At 36.3% G+C, this 22,435-nt stretch overlaps 1 protein-coding gene across 4 annotated transcripts; it reads left to right on the forward strand.

Annotated features, from left to right (window-relative positions):
- The first annotated feature begins 459 nt into the window (after positions 1-459).
- On the forward strand, positions 460-21,607 carry LOC110702196. 4 transcript variants are annotated; one of them, XM_021879884.1, is made up of 26 exons: positions 460-850; positions 2,216-2,296; positions 3,640-3,777; positions 5,120-5,230; positions 5,326-5,376; positions 5,478-5,578; positions 6,434-6,521; positions 6,824-6,955; positions 7,115-7,369; positions 7,451-7,529; positions 8,600-8,685; positions 8,815-8,898; positions 9,734-9,808; positions 9,935-9,982; positions 10,156-10,251; positions 10,661-10,890; positions 11,964-15,445; positions 16,519-16,595; positions 16,977-17,057; positions 17,216-17,287; positions 17,373-17,466; positions 17,575-17,629; positions 18,600-18,728; positions 18,831-18,948; positions 19,068-19,150; positions 19,759-20,372. In XM_021879884.1, exons 1-26 carry the CDS (start codon positions 683-685, stop codon positions 19,775-19,777), a joined length of 6,033 nt encoding a protein of 2,010 aa, XP_021735576.1. In that variant the 5' UTR covers positions 460-682; the 3' UTR covers positions 19,778-20,372. The 4 variants fall into 4 exon arrangements, with proteins under 4 accessions (XP_021735576.1, XP_021735574.1, XP_021735575.1 ...); XM_021879882.1 differs by lacking the exon at positions 19,759-20,372 and adding an exon at positions 20,787-21,607 and having other exon boundaries at positions 461-850; XM_021879883.1 differs by lacking the exon at positions 19,759-20,372 and adding an exon at positions 20,790-21,607 and having other exon boundaries at positions 461-850.
- The last annotated feature ends 828 nt before the right edge of the window (positions 21,608-22,435 follow it).

The raw sequence follows: 22,435 nt of genomic DNA on the forward strand, positions 1-22,435 counted from the left end.
TCGGCATCTTTAGCCATGGATGGCCGTAGGTAATAGGGAAGCAAAGACAGAGAGCAAAAAGAAGATTAAAGAATAAGAATTTGCGGAAACGAAAAGATTAGCCTAGGATCGAAACCTGTAGCTGTGATACCATGTCAGATATCGGGAAAACTCCTCAATTCTGGAATGTGTACCATTGATCAATATATATAGAGTTTACATAATATTCCAAACCTAATAGGATAAGGATACATAATATATACAATAATTATCCTAATATGTGACAAATATTATCATAACTATAATATCTATCTCAAGTAAAAAGAAAAACACGAGTCTTATAGAAAATAACATACTTCCTTGATTCCCCTATATAGCAACAACATCCCCAAATGAATCTCATGAAACTTGATCTCTAGACCTCAGTATGCTTACTCTAAATAGTGAGTGGTATTACAACTTCTACCAATATTTTTTTTTTTTTTTTTTGAAGACGAAGAGAGTATATTTTCATAAGTGGATATTAAAGTAAGGGAGGGGAGGATTTATCTACTGCGCAAAGAAGTAAAAACAGTACTCGTACTTCCTTTTTGTTGTCGTGAAAACAAAATTTCATTCTATTCTCCCAGTCTCTGGGCGAACGACGCGAGCGAAAGCAGCAAAACCAACACAAAGCGCAGAGCCTTCGAAGAGGAGAGAGAAAATGGAGATGGAGTTGGAAGGTGGAAGAACGAAGCCATTGACGTACAAAATCAAAGCTATGTCTCGTGAAACTTCTGCTCAGAAAGCCACCAATGTTCTTGACGCCGACCTTCGCAATTACTGGTCTACTGGTACCAATACTAAGGAGTGGATTTTACTTGAACTCAATGTAACCTCTCTTTCTAATCTATCTTCAATTGTACTTCATTTTTACCTTAATTTTGTTGTTTTTTGCATTTATTGGAAGTTTTGGTTTTCGATTCATTGTTTTTGCTTTAATTTTTGCTTGATTTTTGGTGATTGTTGATTGAGTAATTTCTGATCACGTTTTTGCCTTTTTTATTAATATTTGGTTTATGGTGGATATATTAGGGATTATGTTAATTTATGTTAGAATTAATGATTGTTGATGAAGGAAGGGGGGGGGGGTAGAGGGAGTGATGCTGAAAAATACTAACATGATTTCCACAACGCGCCAGGACGGTATATACATGAGATTTTGATCAAAAATTGGAGTTTCGAGTAGTTGGGAAATGTGTGAGGGGACAGATTGGGGTTACATAGCGCGCCAGGATGGTATATATATGAGATTCAGGAAATAAGGTACTATATGATAAGTAGATTGACCAACTTGATCGATTGAGGATCTTTTTCCTTCAATTTATCTAGCATTGTTAAATCTCGGGGTTTATTATGTAAAAGTTATTCAGTTTTGCTTTCTGTTTCTGTGTTTTTTCTACTCCGTAGTTGTTATGGAGGGTACTGTCAACTGTGGCCTATGTCAAAATGGAAATAACTGAAGTAATCGAGCTAACCTGGCAATAATATATTGCATGTTTAGCTCCTTGTATATGACTGACTAGTTAGTCAACAAGAAACTGACCTTGGTAAAAGTTAAGAGGAAACACATTCGTTAATGTGCATGTAGGGCTAGTAATCGAGCTAACCTGGCAATAATATATTGCATGTTTAGCTCCTTGTATACGACTGACTAGCTAGTCAACAAGAAACTGACCTTGGTAAAAGTTAAGAGGAAACACATTCGTTAATGTGCATGTAGGGCTTGTTGTACGAACACCCATTTTATGCATCAGCCCCCTACCCCCAAAACACCGATTCCTCCTAATGGCCGCTTCAGTGCTTCCCTGTCAATTTAAAGAAAAAAAAATATTGAGAGTTCAAATACATGTAATACCTACTTGCTTGTTAGGTTGGGGCGTTGGGCTACATATAAAAGGGGTGATTGGATGTATTGATTACTGCCTTATGTATTACCCTACCAATTTAAGCTATTCTGTTTATTGTCATTTCTACAAACCATTTACCTTGTGCATGGTTTAAGAGGCCTTGTAATTTTTATATTTTGTCTTTTCATCCGCATGTCTGAAATTTTTTCTCTGCACTATGATCATGAACTATTTGAAGTTTGTTTCAAGGTTTATCAAGTGCATGAGACCATGACTTTTATGAGTTCTATCTTGAAAAACTTACCATTGTGTTTCAATCACGTGATGTGTTTCTGTATTGTCTGCAGGAACCTTGTCTTTTATCTCATATACGGATACACAATAAATCTGTTCTAGAGTGGGAAGTTGCTGCAGGCTTGCGTTACAAGGTTAACAGCTTGAAGTAATAGATTCTGGATAAGTATATGTTGGTTAATCTGTTGCTTAAAGCTACTGTTAATTTGATGTAGTAATGCTTTTGTATATATACACCTTGAAGAGTGAAGACTGTGGCTTATATTAGGAGAGTGATATCTAATAGAAGCATAAATGGAAAATTTTGAGACATGGAGCCAAAAATGCGTCTTAAATGAGTTGACTATGAGATGTGATTTACAAATATGGTGTAGTTTAAGTTGGGATATAATTTATTTCTTGGAAAATTTTATTTGGTGACAACAAAAGATTTACCTTTTAGATGCATATTAAAACTAAAACCTTGTGGTGGAAATGAAATCCTTGAATTTTCACGTAGTCACAACAAAAGGTTTCATTCTGATTGAATCATCCTTTAGGAGAAACAAATAATGTACTATAAACGAGTTGATGACTTGCTGAATTAATCCCAATATTTCATTATTGTTTTTATTAACCTGTCCTTATCTCGTTAGCCTAAATATAGTAATGATAGATTCACTTGTCTTTGGCTTGTTGGATTTTAATGGTTTAAATTATCACTAAAAGCCTCTACTCCTGTTATGTTGTATAGCAGTAGATGGTTCAGGAATCAGCCTTTCTGTTGTATTGGGAGGAGACTGCTTTAGTTTGACAAACTAACCCTTCTAAAACTGCAAAATATGGGCAAGATCAGATGGATTTCTTTACATTAACCTGATATTCTCTTTGAATATTTTAATCTTCAAGTTGAATTATAATGAAACGGTCATTTATTTATTTATTTATTGTGGTTGATTGAAGCCGGACTATGGCATCTCCTGTAAAGTTACTCTTCTTTATTTAGGAGGAATGAAGAAACTTCAGGTCGGGTTGGATGGGTGTTATGATGGAGGAGTTTGAATGGCCTACTTCAGATACAAGTTGTGGGAGGGATTTCTGACTAAAACTACCCCACTCCTCGAATGATGAATTGGCTTGAAAAGTTTGCTAACTAATTTTTGCAGTTGTTATTTATTTGGTAATGTACCAGAATTCTTCAGGATTGACTTGTATCATTAGCAAATGTATTTCTGTTAATTCTCTAGCTAGCATGTTCTAGTGTCCTACAGTGTCATACATGATGTATGCACCCAAAGGGAAAGGGAATAGTTTTGTGAATGCTAAGGTTGAATTTCTAGTTTATGTATGAACTTAAAATTGTTTAGAATCCTTGGTGGTCTGTTTTATTTGAAGTCTGTTACTTTTGGTCTACACCTCTTATTTTTTCGTGATATGGTGCTGCTTTTTACATCTGAGTATCTGGCTTACTGGTCTACTTTACTTGCTTTGAAAGCAGCCCGAGACATTTGTAAAGGTTCGTCCGCGATGTGAAGCACCTCGACGAGACATGATTTATTCCATGAATTATACTCCATGTCGTTATGTTCGATTATCTTGTCTTAGAGGAAGTCCTATTGCTATCTTCTTCATCCAGGTAACCTTTGAACACCAGGATATCCCATTTATTTTATTTGTTAAATCTGGCTCTTTACTTGTGTGTGTGTGTGTGTATATATATATGAAATTTCTCAATAAATGAGCTAGAAGCTTTAGAGAAAAGGCTGAAGCTATGTTAGAGGGAAAGGGGAATCAGGAAACCTATATACGAATTAAGCAGAGAAGGCAAGGAAGAGAAAGGATTATGAGAAGAATTGAGAAGTTAGTGTATAGCCTTACTTAATTAGCCTTGGGAGGGTGTCAACTGTCAAGTCTATCTTCACTTTTCTGTAATTTCAATGATATCAATCAAAATCACCATTTTCAGCTCTTCATCCTTTTTTTCTCCATGCTGATTTGTAACAAGAGAACTACACACTCCATTTCCTTTTGATGTGGAAACGTTTGAAAGAACGCAAGTATAACAGCTTCATAGAATTCATTGAAAGTTTGGAGGAATGTCAGCACTGTATGTATATTTTCTTCTTTTTGGTATTAAGAGTGAATCTTGATCCAAAAGGTAAAGTAACCAGTAGTAAATTTCGCCAGATAACTCCTCATAGAACGTATTGGATCTTGAATCCCCTAAATTGGTGTTGCAAAAGGTAATTATTTATGAAAAATCCTTCTACATTTCTGACTTAAGAATTAAGGTTTGTATATCACTTTTAGAACGCAATAAATTCTGTAAGAAAATAATATCAATTTCTCATAAGTCATGACTTAATAATAATGTATTACAGGGTCCGTTTTGTAGGGATATGGACTAACAAGGAACAAGAGTCCTAAATAAACTAAAACAAACATGCTTCAAATTTATTCTAGAAATATATAAAGATATATGTCTAAAACATCTAATCTGCTTTCCTAATACACATGGAACTAACTTATAAATACTTCCTCCGTTCTTTTTTCATGTGTATTACAATGATGTTTCATAAGTTAGTTCCATACGTATTAGGCAAGTAGATTAGATGTAATGGCTAAAAAAATAGACACTCCAGCATGATAATACACCTAAAAAGAGTTTGATGATTACTATAGTCCTCTAAGGATTACATGTCTAAAACATCATACTGGAGTGTCTTTTTTTTGGCCATTTCGCAGTTATTATTATTAATGGCCTTTATAGAAGTATTTACTGTGAGTTGTCTTAATAGGGAAGTGAGTCTCTGGTGTTTCCTTGTTCTTACTAATTAAATTGGATGTTGACGATGCAGTTGCATTTTAAGTTTCCTCTGAAAGGACATTTGCAGCTGAAACAGATAATATCTGAATATGTCCAGGTGCTTATTCTAGAGTTCTAGAGTCTAGACTTATTTGGTGTGTGTATTTTTCAGTTGGTCGGGATTTCAGTGCCTCGTCTTGAACCCGAGTTTCAGCCTGTGGTCAATTACCTTCTGCCACAAATTACGACTCATGAACAAGATTCTAATGACTTGCATTTTCAGGTGGCACATATTTTTTTCTATCATAAGTCATACGTATCTGTGATCTTCCTTTATTTCTTCTCCATAATGGACTTCTAACATCTGGTAGCTTGTAGTTGCTTCAAGATATAACAGATCGATTGCATATCTTCCTTCCTCAACTTGAGGTACGGAATCACTTTCTGCTTGGTGTCAGAATTTTCTATTCATGGAGTCATGGTGATGTATGTGATTTCGAGCTCATGTGGTTTTTCGTACCATTATGCAGTCAGAGCTTACAAAATATGCTGATGATATAGAGACTAGCACTCGATTTCTTGCTATGCTCGCCGGTCCATTTTATCCCATTCTTCAAATTGTCACCGAAAGGTGTGATTTCCCCCCCCCCCCTCCTTCCCCTTTTAAGTTGTTTTGTTATTAATTTTTTTCTATATTTTTTAATTATTTCTTACAGATTTAAACACTTAAAGATACTTTGTTTCAAAAAAACAAAAAAAAAAAAACTCTTAAAGATACTAGTAACATCTTTACAGCAATATTATGCCATAATTTATCAATGTTGAAACAAAGTACATCTTGGCATGAATACTGTTATGCATTACTACCATCATTCTTGATACCTTTTCTTGCTGAAAAACAAAACTATCTCAGGTTGTGGCATCTAATAATGGGCTTTGTAATTGTAGGGTTAATTGCACCAATATTACTGTTTGGACTTGCATCACAAATATCTTGAGTTGGTTATGGCGATGAAATTCAATTTTGTTTACTTTTACATATTCTGTGATAACTGTAATTATATTGGGTCAACAAGGTGTATACTTAATCTTCTTCTGATTACTATTCACTACACAATGTCTTTGGGACCATGGTTGACACAAATGAAGGAAGGTGCTCCAGCTCAACCCCCTCCCGAAATTATATCTAAAGCCCATGGTAGGAAATTTGCTGCAGCAAATTCGTTGCTTCTTCAATCTACCAATTTCTCTTAGCCTTATATAATAAGTTATGGGAACAGTTAACATGGTCATGCACACTGATGTGAACACACTAAACCTGGTTTTTATGCTAAATGTTGTGTACAGCAAACACCCCCCCCCCCTCCCCCCATCTGGCAATTATTTGTTGGCTTTGTTTTCCATGGCATGCTCTTTGGCTGGATATTGTTTGTTATTCAATTAATTGCCGACTGATGATTAGATAATCACTGCATGTAAATCTCAGAGAACCCACAAGATGCTCAGCTACAGACTCTGAAGTTTCTAGAAATAGTCAACCAGTGCCAGCTTTAACTGTTTCCTCCAATTTTGAGGTAGTTCAGTATCTTTTTTATATCCTATCTTTGAATTACTTCTTTGTTCATTACCCATTTGACCTAAGAAATCGGCCTCTTTAATCTCTTGTTTACAAATCTGACAAGATTGGCTATATATTCAATATTCCATAATAATTGAGCTGTTTATAGTGATTAAAATGCTCACATTGCTGTTGTCTGCCCCCAGCTTTTTAATATTTTTCTTAAACCTAATTCTCTGTTTTTTTCTAATTTATTTTGATACCTTCCTTTTCTGTGCTTGCTCATTTGCTGACTTTAAATCTCTATATTATATACAGCCAAGGAAATTACGTAGCATGTCACCATTTCCTGTGCCAACTTCCCGATCAATTGTATTTCGTCCAGATGCCGTATTCACGTTGCTGAGGAAAGCTTTTGCAGATGACGATTTAGGAGCTGTATGCAAAGTGGTATAGAATTTTGTCATTTTGGTTACTTGTTGCATCCAAGCCATTATTTAGATGTGGGAGATTTTGGGCCTTCCTCATCTCTTCCCTCTTCATTTACATTAGCTTAGTAATACAACATATAGCATTATAGCCTGATCTCTTGAACTTATTTTCTTTCAGGCTGCAAAGATTCTGCATCATTTAGCAGAGGCAACATCAGCACAAGAAGCATCTTTTTTAACCAGAGAGACATCATCTCTGGTTGAAGCACCGGTGTCAAAATCATATCTTGTTGCTTTATCAGATTGTTCGGAGTTGTTTGGAGACCAATTTCTCATTCCAGTTGTTGACTGGAATCCTAGCTATATAAATGTCCTTGATATTGGAGCGGTAGAGGAGGGAATTTTGCATGTTTTATATGCTTGTGCCTCTCAGGTGAGTTGACTTCAGAAGTACAATTGTACATCAGCTCATTTAATTTTCTTTCTGTTGTATCTTATCTAAGTACATCAACAGTCGTTGCTATGCAGCAAGCTGGCAGTCAGTGCTACTAACTTTTGGTTGACATTACCTCTTATACAAGCGCTGTTGCCAGGTTAGTTATCTTGTAACTTAAGATCATATCTTAGATGCCTCTTTTTCTCTATGGGTTGGAGGGGGTGGAGAGAGCAGATTAATTATTAATGCTATGTTCCTTTTGCATTGTTTCACGTCTTTTGTTACTTTTTCTTCGAAATAGATCCGACCAAAATGGAAGTGTAAATCAGGTCACAGTAGACCATAAACAAGACTGGAACAGACTAGACTAGATCTGCCTTTTAAAAGCTAAAAATATATCATTGTTTGTTAATGACTCTGGAGAACTTAAAGTCGGACCAGAGTACCAAACTAGACCGTACCATTCAGTCAGAAAAGAACAAATAGTTCAGGCAAATTTTAGACCAGATCATTTTGTCTCAGCCTTCAGGTGAATGGAGTATAGTATTAGTTTAAGAATTTTTGAGATAGAAATGTAAGATTTTTTTTTTTTTTCAATTAATGAATCAATTACTATATTATAATAATGGTAAAAAGATACCCTTAAACTGTGGTAAAGGTACGCTAAGATAGAAGAATGATCGGGTAATATTAGGTCCAAGTCAGGTGCTCAGGCCTCGACAGTCCACAGAATACATAGAGATCTTGTAGATGTACCTCTATACCAGTTACAATTAAATGATGAACCCATGAAATCTACTTAGAATGTTTACAGAACCTTTTCATTGGGTTAACAAAAAAGAAATTAAAGCTTCAGAGGGCCCTTTTATTTTAATTCTGAACAACCATTCATACCCTGTTTTCCTATTTTGTTATGTCTCTCAAAGAAAGTCATGCACTACATGGAATGTTATTAAAGTGAAGATTCTATTTCTGCTATCAGTTCTGAAATGTAGAGATTCCTTTTGTTACAAAATTATCATTGGGTAAGCTCTTTCATGGCTTTAGGTAATATTTGGCCCATATCCTCATGCTTTCGTAACGTTTGAGGTCCAAACCTATGCACAGCAATCAATCTATTTGATTATCTTGATTGAGTGTTTTTTCTCTTACATATTTATTAATGTTTTTTAGATGAAGTGAATAAATTTATTTCCTTCTCATAGTTAAACTCTTGAAATCTTGTAGCTCTTCGTCCAGCCAATTGTATACTCAGTGTTGATGATACTTTCTCGCAGTGGATGCAGCCTTTTGTACAACAAGCCTTATTGAAGGTTACGTATTGTTGTTGTTGTAGCTGTAAATGTGTCTTTTTCTGCCCTTGTTTCTTGACTTTTTCTCCTTTTTATGCTGGGTTGGCATTGCTAGTTTTCTTCTCTCATATAGCAGCTGTTGTTTTGCAGATTATATCAACATTGTCATCACCGGCTTATCATCCACTTCTTCATGGTTGTGCTGGCTATTTGTCTTCATTTTCACCTTCTCATGTGCGTATTTTCTGCTCTCTGCCTCATACTGTATGAGTGTATGTCTTAGTGATGATCAGACAGTTTCTCATTAAGCAGCATAAGCTGTAAAGCCTTTAGTAGTTTAGTATAATTACTTGCATTAACTATGGTGCTTTATTCCTTAGGTATTATGATTGTATAAGCATGTTTGTATTGGATTTAGTGGCCTAATGTTGTAGTTTTTTCTTGTTTTGTTGGTAGGCTGATCTCTCTCTCCTTTTTTTTTTTTTCTTTTTTTGTTTTTTTTGTGACAATTTTCACTTGAATCGGGTCTTTTTGGAGGGGAGGGGGTGGGGTGGGGGGTTGCAGTACTTGCAAAGGATATATTATCTTCAAACTGGATATATAAAGAGGACTATGGCAGAGATTGTTGGACCAAAATCCTTCGAATCCAAGACATTTTCTAATTAATGTCTTGGATTCGAAGGATTTTGGTATTAGATTAAGTTGTGAAAGGGATGGCAAAGATGCCTCATTTGATCATGTTTCTTAAGGTTAATGAGCATCCTAGTTAGTCGTAAAGTGGCAAGGGATGAGGCTTTTGACTCGTTATTCGTTTAGTTTTTGTTTATTATAATTGTTGATTGATATTGTGTTAATAAGATAAAAAATTAATTTTAACATTGGGATAAATTAGGGTATTTCATTAGCTATAAACCTATATATTTAGGTGTTTGTTGGATTAGGTGATAAGTTATAATGTGTTTAATAGGCACATTTTTTTAAAAATAAAAATACTTTTTTTGTTTTCAAGTGGAACGTGTTTAAATGGCTTTAATATACAGAAATTGATATAATTTAATGCCTGGTGCAGGCAAAAACTGCTTGTGTCCTGATTGACTTGTGCAGCAGTTCACTTGCACCTTGGATGCCTCGAATCATTGCAAAGGTTGGTTAGAGGATCTTTTAGTTTCTTCATCTTATATTTGGCTTTGTTACTGTTTTGATGACTTGATTTAAGAGGAGAATTAAAAAAAAAAAAAAAAAAAAATTAAAATGGCTTTTTCTGCTGCAGATAGACTTGGCTGTGGAGCTTCTAGAAGATCTTTTGGGTGTTATTCAGGTATATTTCTTGGTTCCTTTCATGATGTTCAATAGTTCTTCATGGATCTGGTTGCAGTTTCTATTCCTTTCTTTTGGATGAATGTACCATGATATTTTTGGCCTTTTGGCTTGCAATATTTAACTTGTCTTTGCTTTCATCTTTTGAAATTTGGATGCATGGTGTTACAACAGGGTGAACATCACTCCCTAGTACGTGTCCGTGCTGCCCTTAAATACCTTGTGCTGGCTTTATCTGGTTACATGGACGATGTACTGGCAGAATACAAGGTAATGAGAACCTCGAGTGATATTTTTAACCACCAGTCTTTGTACCTCCCTTCAATTGTTTGCTACCATACGATGTGCCTTTTAATGTATGAATTTGGTCCATTTATGTAATACTTTATATATCTTAAATGTCTATGGAGGGAAATTACTAACCTTGTCGGTGTATCGATTGTCTCATGACTCTCGTCACATGTTTCCTTATACCACTCTTCGTAATAGAAACTAAATTCTCATGCTAAATTGGTAGAAAAGTCAAATTACCTGTTGACTTTCATGATTTGAAATCGGAGTCCTATCATGAAAATTTCTTTTCTTATTTTCAATATGACAGTCAAAACTCTTTATTGTACATTTTCAGATATAGATCAGAATAGAAGGTACTCTTAATCTCATTTTGGTCTTTATTCAGGAAGCAAAGCTTAAAGTTCTATTTCTTGTGGAGATGCTAGAGACTTTTCTTGAGCCAGCCTTTTCCGCCTCACAAAGCATGATAAGCTCTGCTGAATTCTCCTATACTTTCCTCAATGCTCATGAAAATACTTGTGCTATTGCACTTCAAGTGATCCGTGCAGCTGTGAAAAAGCCTTCTGTTCTTCCCTCATTAGAACAGGAGTGGCAGTTTGGATCAGTACCTCCTAGGTAATTTTTATGTCTCTGTTTCATGGTTCATAGCATCCAATAGGACTCAAAAGTTCTTTTCTGATATACACATCTTCCTCGCGTAACTTTGGTTTTTACTGGCTCTAAACCTGTCAAGTTGTGAATTCTCAACATGTTCACCTTTTCCGGCAAGCTGTCCCTCTCACCAACACCTTACACTCTCCCCCCTCATGTGGGTCCACTTTTCACTCCTTAAATTTAACCAGCTACTCAATTAACACTCTATCCCTGCCTTTTCCAAGTCTTCCTGATTTGATGTGGCTCAATGGCCCTAGTGCCAGTCAAACCCGGCAGATTGTTGGGAGACAAAGGGAGTATATCAATGCTGCTTTAATGCTATTGGTAGTTATTTATTTTTTATCTATTTATTTATTTATTTATTATTTTAAGAGCAACTTGTAGGAAGTAAGGTGTGCAGCTTACTATTACAGGCCTCATGTTCTAGTGATCATTATGCTATCAATGCTGCTTTAATGCTAATGGTCGTTATTTATTTTTTTTATCTATCTATTTATTTATTATTTTAAGGGCAACTTGTAGGAAGTAAGGTGTGCAGCTTACTATTACAGGCCTCATGTTCTAGTGATCATTATGCTATTCATTGATGAAAAATAAAATAAAATTGTAAGATTTGTAACTAAGCTACTAAGTCAGTACCTCTATATTTGAATTTCGTTTGTGATTAATTCTCTCTTTTCTAAAAAATAATAATTAATTCTCATTTAACACATTTTAGACATTTTAATTTAGGATTGTTTCAGAAATAACTGAAAATTGCTAATTTGCAGAGAATGCAACATACAGTATTTGTTTGTGATATTTGTTCTATTCTCTCATGCTTTGCCTTAAACTATCAATGAGATTTTTGGTAACTTGACTTTTCATGTTTAAAGTGCATTAAAACGACACTCGATCTGCCAGCTGAAAATTTGGAGAATGTACTGGTCAATATTTTCTGCTCTGTGCATCATAGCCCCTCTCTCAAAGTTTGTTATAGTTGTTGATATTGGGTTTATTTATTAATTATTTTTTGTATTCTTAATTTAATGCAGTGTACTTCTATCCATTTTGGACCCGCACCTGCAGTTACTACCTGATATTGACTTTTGCAAGCCTTGTCTCTCCAAGCCCGACAAAGAAATTTTGAACTCATCTTCATCGCAGCATGCATCTAGCGAAGGAAACTCTACTCTAAAATACCCTGGTCCAGATGATGGGGATGGAATGACAGATGGTCCCAGCAGATTGGATATTTTAGAAGATGCCAGCCTTCTGTTTGCTCCGGAGGAGCTGAGAAATCTTGCACTACTAAACTCTTTCGGAAATGTTATCAATGGTATGCAGGCTACCCATTCAGATCCCAACCATGATGATACACCTGTTATTGGGGAAGAAAAAACTACTGGCGTTTGCAAGTGTGCTACATCGGATTCCGGATTTTCCATGAAATATTTTAGCTTGCATCTTAATCATACCCAACTATTAGACTATGAGATTTGCCAATCTCGGGCATCCGAGTTTCAGCGTTTGGCTTTGGAACTGCATTCTCAGAATAATGTTAACCTTGAAGGTCACAATGCTGCAATAGATGCTATGATCCTGTCTGCCGAATGCTATATCAATCCTTTTATGATTTCTGTGAAAGAGCATTCAGTGTTTTGTAATCAAGTGAAGATTCATGGGACAAAATATCCCCATGATCAAGAGATTTCTGAACTCAGGAAAGCCCTTGGAAAAGGAAACTGCAATCTGGAAACAATAAGTCATCTTGAGAGGAAGAGAGACAAAGTGTTTGTCCAAATATTGCTTGAGGCTGCTGAGATGGACAGGAGCTATTACCAGAAAGTTGATGGAGATCAGTGCCCATATGGTGCTGGGAGTGATGATGAATCTGGAAGTTTTTCTGTGAATAATGATGCATCTGTAGATGCGATAACATTGGTTAGGAGAAACCAAGAATTGCTGTGCAATTTTTTAATTCATCAATTGCAAAGAGAGCAGCAGTCATTGCATGAAACTCTTATGCAGTCTCTTGTGTTCTTGTTACATTCGGCCACTAAGCTTCTTTGCTCTCCTGAAAATGTGATCGACATTATCCTAGGTTCTGCTGAGCAACTTAACAGGACTTTGATGTTTACTCTTCACCAGTATAAGGAGGGGAATCTGCAGCTTAACCCAGAAAGAATATATAGAGTACAAAGGCATTGGATGATTCTTCAAAGCTTGGTCATTGCTTCTAGTGGAGGAAGCAGTAGATCAAACAATGTATTTAATGTGAGTGGCTGTCAGTATAGCAATCTGATTCTCCCATCAGCCTGGATATGCAAGATATCAACATTTTCTTCATGTACTTTTCCTCTGGTCCGCTATCTTGGTTGGATGGCAGTGTCACGGAATGCCAAAGGATACCTGACCCAACGTCTTTTCCTTGCTTCAAATTTGTCACAACTGACAAATTTATTGTCCATATTTGCTGATGATCTGGGGGTATTGGAACTTGGTGGAGACAGGAAAGAGGTTCTGGATTTGGAAGATTTTAAAGGAAAACCAGACACCAATAAGGCAGATAAATTTCCCCAGCAGAAATATCAAGAGCAGTCGTTTGCTGTAATGTACCCAGACCTAAGTAAGATTTTACCTGACATGCAAAAAGAATTTGAAGCTTTCAGAGAAACTATTTTAGAGGCTGTTTCACTGCAGTTGAGATCTCTTGCATCAACTGCAGTTCCAGATATATTGTGTTGGTTCTCTGATCTGTGCTTGTCACCCTTCCTCCAGAAGGCGAACAAGACTCGTGATAGTTATCCTCCAACTAAGGGTTACCATGCCAAAAACGCCAAGGCAATCATTCTATTTGTACTTGAGGCTATTATAGGTGAGCACATGGAAGCCATCATTCCAGAGATGCCGAGATTGGTGCAGGTGCTTGGCTCTCTTTGCAAAAGTTCTTATTGTGATACGCCATTTCTCAAATCTATATTACGCTTACTAAAACCCATAATTTCATATTCTTTGAGCAAGAATTTTAATGAAGAAAAGTATATAAATGGTGATTCATGTCTTGATTTTGAGAGTCTATGCTTTGATGAGCTCTTTACATACATCAGACAGGAGCAAGAGAATATTGATTCTTCCTCCATAAAGGTCAACAAGGCTCTCATTATTTTTATTTTAGCTTCTATCTTTTGTGATCTGTCGTTTGATCGGAAAAGGGAGGTCATTCAATCATCTGTCCATTGGGTGGATTTTCCTGCATTAGAGCCGACAACTGCATTCTACGATTATCTTAGCTCATTTCAGCAACTTTTGCAAAGTTGCAATGTTTTTTTAGTGGAAAATTTAAGAGTACTTGGTCTTATACCTATGCCTCACACTATTGATGTAAATGTTCAGTCACCTGGAAACAATGGTTTGGAATCTAATGCATGGTTTCCTGATGATTTCTGTTATGGTAGTAAAATAGAGGAGTTTGAGAAGACTGAAGGAGATATCAGTGGTAGTTCTATGGGAGGTACTGACACTCATCATCTGTCTTTAGAAGAGATAGAAGGCTTCTGTGGGGACTTACACAGTCTCATTTCTAATCTAAATAAATCAATTGAATCATGTTGGAATCTTCATCCACAACTCTCTAGGAGTCTTGCTGTCTATTCTTCCCAGTGCTTAATGTACTCAAGATGCTTATTTTCTGTTATGCAAGAAATTTCTGGTTTGGAAGAATACAACACATTGATCTGCAAGACATTTGATGAATTCTTCGCTCATTGGAAAAATGGTATAGAAGGGCTTGCGGAAAATATTCCTCTGGTTCAGGAGAATAGTTGCTGGGAAGTTGCGTCTACTATGGTCGATTGTTTACTCAAAGTGCCAGCATTTTGTAGCCTGGATAACGTGGTTTCTACACTTAGCTCTGTGATTGAAAATATCATGTCAAATGCCCCAAAAATTTCTTGGCGCTTGCAAACTGATAGATGGTTGTCCAATTTATTTTCTAGGGGTATTCTTATGCATGAGAGTGGGATATTTCTAATAGACTTAATTTCTAAAATGTTGAGCCATCCTGAACCAGAGCAACGTTTCACTGCACTTCTGCATTTAGGTAGACTCTTTGGCCTAGATGTGAATGGTGGTTGGGTGGTTCTCACTTCTCCATCATTTGACAAATTAGCTTCACAAGATAGTGCTGTTTGCATCTCAGAATCAGTCTTATCCCAGCTTGTTTCGAACACATGGGATCAAATCTCCCATATGGCTTCAGTTGACACATCATTGCACTTGAGGACTGTTGCTATGGCGCTTCTTGTTCATTATATTCCATTTGCCAACCTTGCCAAATTGCAATCTTTTCTTGAAACTGCTGACACGCTTTTCCAGGCGTTGGGAAGTTTTGCTTATCCCATGGGTGAGGGTCTGTTTGCTCAACTTTCATTAGCACTAATTGCTGGTGCTTGCCTGTACTGCCCAGCTGAATATATGTCGTTGGTTCCTCAAAGTGTTTGGAGATATCTAGAAACCCTAGGAGGTTCCAAATCTGGTATGTTTATCTGTATTTTGATTGTTTATTGTGTTAACCTTTATCCCTCACCCTTTCGTATGACTTTTTATTAATTTTTTATTGCTTATATTTGATAATGCCTTCTGCTGGCAGCATATTGCTTCAGGGTAGTTTTCTGTAAGAGTTTAGTGCAATGTATTGTTTAGACAGTAACTTGATGTCGAAGGATCAAAGGTGAAAACCAAGAAAAGACTTTAACATCATCCATAAGTGGAACATAGTATAGGAACATAATTACTGGGCATCTCATTTGTTTCCAGTCTGAAGTGTTGCCAACCTTTCAAGTGCTTAATCTGTAAATGGATTCTAGAAAGGGGTGCAGATATAGACATTTTTGTGTTAGGGATGTTGATTTACAGGATCTGTTGAAGTTTGAAGAAGGAAGGTTGATAAATGGGAAGGGCTATAAGATTGAAAGATAAAAAGGAGGAGGGGGGGGGGGGGGGGGGTGGAGGTTCACCTCTATGGTAGGGTGTTTCTGCCAACACCACTTGCAAGAGGAGGATGTTTATGAACTTGTGATATCATGGAAGGTTGTTCATATGTAAATCTTTGGATTTGAAAGAAGATTATTTAAAAGTAGCGTCATATTGATATGTCCAAAGGCTGATGTTAATGACCCTCTTTGTGAATCTGTTTAAGCCAAACTTGTTAATCATTATAGGCTCGACTCTCGAGGTTCTCACACACATATATATTTTTAAGTGGACAAGTTTATAACATATGATTATGTGCAAGCCTTTATCAATGCTTCATCAAGATGAAATTGTTTCAAATCAGCCTCTTTATCCTTGTCTTCTTTTTTTGCATTTTTATTGAGGTAGGGTGCAATTGGGGGTGAAGTATTAGAGGGGAGATTTATATCTATCCTTCCATTAGTGATTACAGTTAGAGTTGCTGTGGGTTTTTGCATATTTAACCATTCACAAAGTTGTTTAATTTGCATTTCTACAAGTGAAGCATTATTGGAGCTAAAATACTGAAACTATGATTCCATTCTCAAGAGCCTTCAGTAATGTGTTTTTGACATTGCCATTGTACTTCTATGGCAGGCAGAGTTGGGGAAATGGAGAAGAGGATTTGCCAAGCTTTGTGTAAAGTTAAAAACGATGAAGAAGAAGCCAAAGAGGTAGGTTATGAGATTTATTTCTTGTTTTACCCTTTCTTTTGAGATTATATTAGTGGCCCTTTGGTTTACTGAGGCCAACGTTGAGGTTAAGCTGAGGAGGGAAAGTGGACCATGGACCTAACATACAAAATTGGGGGGAAGATCTAATTTGTTAGGGACCCCACTCTGCATAACATGCAAAGAAACCATGCTAAGGTTGAACCCTGTTGGTTTCTGTAGATTTGTATATTTTCATGACAATTAAGCTCTATTGGTTGGCTTGAGTCATTCCTTTGTCTCTATATTATGTATGTAGTCATATCTTCTAGTTCATTGTCACTTCTTTTCACTGCAATTTCATGGCTGGAAATTTGTAATTTTTCTGTTGATTTCTCTCACAAGGCCCTGAAGGAAGCACTTTCTTCTTGTCAATCAAAAGAATTTGATCCTGAGTTCGGAAATACTCGTGAATCTGTTCTTCAGGTAAAAGATATCTTCCTATCTTCCTAATTTGTTGTTTGTCAATGAAACTGCCATAGCCATGAAGGAATTTTCAATTGTTATTTTTTCCTTGTCTTATACAAAGTATGAAACCCACTTTTTTCTTGGTTTATTTATGGATTTATTGCTGTTTCTTGCAGGTTCTTGCTAATGTAACTTCTGTACAAGCATACTTTGATGTGTTTGCGGAAAAGATGGACCAAGAAGCTGGAGTAAGTTACTCCCGTGTCTCCAGATGAGATAAATTGGGACTATATGCATCTAGTTTAATTAATTATTAAAACAAATACTTTGTAGGAGCTAGAAGAAGCTGAACTGGAGATGGACATTCTTCAAAAAGAGCTTCCGCTGCTGGATATTAATCCTCAAAATGAAGTTGCCTTTCCTTCATGTAATGACTTCACCTTGATATTCTAGAGCTATGGTATCGATGAGTTTGAGCTCTCTCTTGACGTTGTTTAATAAATCTCATGGGATTTTCTCATCTTTTTGTCTGCAGCTGATGCAAAGGATGGACATCGTCTGCAGCAAATTAAGGATGGCATTCGTTCTATGTATGACTTCTTGCTATATTGTTACTCTGTGTTCTCTTTCCTTCTCTGAAAATTGGGGGAGGGGTAAACCGTACCATAACACCTAATCAATCAAACAAATACTTACCAAAACACCTAATCCTGAAATTTTTCGGCCCTGGATCACTACATCAGGAGGAACAGGTCATTCAAAAGTAATGCAGCATATGTTCCTTACAGCCTATGCCCTATAATGTTCAGTCAACTGTATGGATTTTTGCATGAGTTAATCTTTCTTTTACAATGCTGCCGATATGACTGCAGATTGCTGTTGAATCATAAATGGTTTCTTAAGGAGGCTTGATTATATTTTATTGAATACTCCCTCCGTCCCTTAATAAAGAGCCTATTTGGGTTTTTTCACGGGAATTAAGAAAGTTGGTGAAAGTACATTAGTGCATGTGGGGTTAGAGAGAGATAAAGAGAATAAAAAAAAAAGTGGTTATGAATTATTGAAGAGAGGGAGAGAGAAAGTATTGGGAATTGATGTCAAAAGTAATCATTAGTACAAAAAAGGGATGACAACTCATCAAAAAGAGGAGAATATTATCAAATAGTACAACCTTAAAATAGAAATATGCTCTTAATTTTGAGCTCCCCAAAAAGGAATACAGGCTCTTAATTAAGGGACGGAGGGAGGGAGTATTAGGATTTATACTATACAAATTATTCTAGGGTTACAGTTATGAGATCATTGGATAATAGTTACATTCCTAATATACACAAAAATTATCTATTTATGGATCTGTGGTGTTCTTTGCCATAGTGCCATACTTTTGCTTGTCTTCATTTTTCTTGCAAAATCCTATTAATCATTCAAGTTCTTGACTAGATCTTTCTCGATTCACTTCTTTCTTACTTGGTATAGTAATTACACTTGTAAGTTCTAGGTTTTTGGAGGTACAGTTGGTATTTTTACTCACTAAAAGCTGCTGCTTCATTCTAATTCCAGAGAGAAATCTAGAATCAAGGAAGAAATAATAGAGCGAAGGCAGAAGAAACTTTTGTTGAGACACAGACGCCAGAAATATCTTGAAGAAGCTGCTTTACGAGAAGCAGAACGACTGCAAGAACTTGATAGGTTTGGATGCAATCTATAGTGATTAATAATACTCTGGTGCTGATATACTTTAGTAGTAACATGTGTTTAGTCTTCCTAGTAATACTGTTTTTATGAATTTAGACAAAGAACTTCAGAAATGGAAAAGGACATTGAAAGGCAGCGGATGCTGGAGCTAGAGCGTGCCAAAACCAATGAACTTCGATATAATCTTGATCTAGAGAAAGAAAAGCAAACACAGGTGAGAGAACTTTGATATGATCTTGACTATCCAAGAATTGACTTTTTCCCATAGCGCTTTTGGCTCTGAAGTTATTTATTCACATGTGATGCTTACCAACTCATCATAATTACTTGTAGAAAGAACTTCAACGTGAGTTAGAGCAAGTAGAGTCTGGAAGCAGACCACCGCGAAGAGAATTTTCTTCTTCCACTCATAGCAGGTAATTGTCATGCATCATTTGTCCCAAGTTTTGGCTTGTTTTGTTCTTTTGTTCCATCAGTTGTGTATAAGTCCAAAGCTGGGTATATTGTGTAGTAGCTAAACGATATACATGGGTAACTAAGTAAATTGGGATGCTTTGTCTCAGATACTCAAAATTTATAATGCTGAACTCAAAAAAATTCTGTCACGTATTTATTTTCTGAAGTAGTACAGAAATTAAGTAAAATTGTTAAAATCAGATAAATATGGGTGGATAGAGAGAGAATAAGTAGTATGAGAAATTATTGACTTGAGAGTGAGAAAGGTTGATGTGGAGGGAAAATATGAATTTAATGTTGTTTCTTTGAGAAGGTAAATATGGGGTGTAGGGAGTACCAAATAACGGAATGAATTGCAATGTCCTTCACTATGCCGCATTATTATATTGCTTGCCCTTTTTTGTAAATAGCTGTTATTAGGGTTAAGAGTAATCATTTTGTCAATCTGAAAGTCATTTTTATGATACTGTTATGACATTTATGGGAGAAAAAGATACATCATGTCACCTATCTGAACTCACAGATAGTCTGAACTCACAGAGAGGTCATTATTGAATTGACCTTGTAGGGTTCGGCGTCAGCTCTGAAGAAGATTTTAAGCCTCAACTTGGGCCAAATGTAGATTTTCAGAGAATGTTGATGCTGTATTGGTCAATTTCAAGCATAGTTCCACTTCTTAGTTAAGTGTTGATGTAGTATGAGCACTCTTATATTAGTAAAACAAAAACGATGTAAGTGACTAGGTGAGCCATGTTGAGCCTGTTGATTTATGGACTCAGACCCATCGTGGTAAGTATTTTAGCTAGCCACTTTGAGGTTGGATCAACCAAGCTGGAGCTGTGCTAAGCTTCAAACAAGCAACCCTAAGTGTCAGCTTACTCCTGTGATGCTTATTGATGATAAACATGAGATGCTTGTGGAATAGGACACATTTATTGGAAACCTACAAAAACAATTGGATAAATTGTATTATCTAGAGAGATTTGTAATTAAAAAATCAGGCTCAAGTTTAGTTGCTTATATTGTAAAAGGAAGGATTATCAATATGAGAGTTCCGATGGAAGGGAGACTAAAAGATAATTATAACCAGTATTACCTAATCGCTAGTATGAGATTTGGTACGGGTTAGCACTTCACTACCTAATTTTTTAAATGGGCCAAACATTACCATTTTACTTGTGTGATTTGCCTTTTTCGGTTTACTGTATGTGGGCAATTGGGCAACACTGGTGGGTACAACCAAATTACCGTTTCAATTTGTGTCTATAGATACTTTCAGCAGCATCATCTAAAACCTCTAAAGAAGCTCCCGCCCACCTTACGAGGAGGGAGGAGGAGGGGGGGTTCAGATGTATGCAGCCTTAGCCCTATGATAATAGAGGGCTGATTCTAATTGGCAGTAAGATAGCAATAGCCGTCTGCTAGAGTAAAAAACAGTTTAATGAACCATATTTTGTTCAAAATTTAATTGCTGGCTTCCTTGTAAATGGTGTTTTACCTATGTCTACAGTGTCTAAAATCTGTGTTAAACTTCCATGTGCATCATAAATTCATAATAATTATCAGCTGCTCCTGACTTTATTTTGGTTACCTTAGCAGCCGTCCGCGTGATCGGTATCGGGACAGAGAGAATGGGAGGTCCAACACTGATGTCAGCTTAAGAGGAAGTAATACTGGCTTACCTCCTGATATGTCGGTCAACACCCAGTCTCTTACTACAACACCCACTGTCGTCCTCTCAGGTTCGAGGACATTCCCAGTTCAACCTCCAACAATCCTTCAAGCACGTGATCGTACTGATGAGTGCAGCAGCAGTTATGAGGAGAACTTTGATGGGAGTAAGGATTCTGGAGATACAGGTAGCACTGGTGATCCCGAGCTAGGGCCAGGATTTGATGGCCTCGCTGGTGGATTTGGTTCTCAAAGACATGGATCAAGAGGAAGCAAGTCCAGGCAAATATTGGAGAGAAGAGAACGAGATGGAAGACGTGAAGGAAAATGGGAGAGAAAACATTCATAGTTATTTAATCTGTAAAACATGCTGAAGTTCTGACCAACTTTCGAATGTACAGGTCAGCTGCACCTGAAGGATGGACCAAAGGCACATAACATGCATAAAGCGGCCCTAAAGTGGAATGACGATAGAGATGAATTAGTTGTGTTGTAATCTGTTGTATGAATATTTGTTGTATTACCAAATGAATGGTCAGTGCTCTTAATTTGTTAGTGCTGTAGACAATGTAGCTTCCATGAATTTGAGCGCGAAAACTGTAGCAATTATCAAGGGATGAGTTAGGGTATTAGGTATAGCATGTTACAAGGCTGTACATAGTTTCAAATGTAGGAAGAAAATTTTACATCCAAAGACCACACACATATGTTCTCAATACATTATGTAGTTAAAAAACTAGTTTTCAGTCTAAAACGTTACAATTTTCTTATTGCTCATTCATGTACTTGCATACGGCTCTACTTCTCCATTCTGAAAACATCAATACACCTCTTATATGGACTAATACAAAATCATATAACAAAGTTCCAAACTGATGAAGCAATGAGTGGTTCTGGGTAACACCACCCAAGGTTGTTAGGATCGGGATCCTACCTTGGATCGATGAGGGGGGTGGGATCGAATCGATAGAATCGGATCGTAAGATCCTACTTAATAATGAATAATATTATATATTATGCTATAAATTGACTTAAAAACATTTCTTCTAAGGGGTTTTTAATGCTAAAAGACATTGGTTTGCTTAAGAAAGTTCGATCTTCATTTAGCTTTGTCTATATGGTAGTTAGAAGATTAATAACTTAAGTTAAATTGATAAATTATGTGCAAATTTGTCAAGAATGAGACCATAACTATGACAATTGCAAGTTGTCAATTGATAAAATCATATTAATGTCTCAAATTCGCTAATTTATTAGCAATAATTATTGAATACATTAAATTTAGGTGCATATTACCTAATGAGTAATAAAAAAAAATGTCAAAATTAAAGTCTCATATTATAGTGAAATATTGGATTTGATTGTAGGATCGTAATAAAATCGCAGGATCATGTTGAGATCCTACCACTCATAATTAATATCAGAGTACGTAGGATAGTAAGATCCTACAAACTTTAAGATCCTACCAAAGATCCGGATCGATCACCCAATTTTGGATCGTAGAATCGTAAATTAACAACTATGACACAACCTTCTAATACTTTAACGAACTAGCTAGTTAGTTGACATCCACA

Source organism: Chenopodium quinoa, unplaced genomic scaffold (assembly GCF_001683475.1).
Source record: "Chenopodium quinoa cultivar QQ74 unplaced genomic scaffold, ASM168347v1, whole genome shotgun sequence".
In the NCBI taxonomy this organism is placed as follows: domain Eukaryota; kingdom Viridiplantae; phylum Streptophyta; class Magnoliopsida; order Caryophyllales; family Amaranthaceae; genus Chenopodium; species Chenopodium quinoa.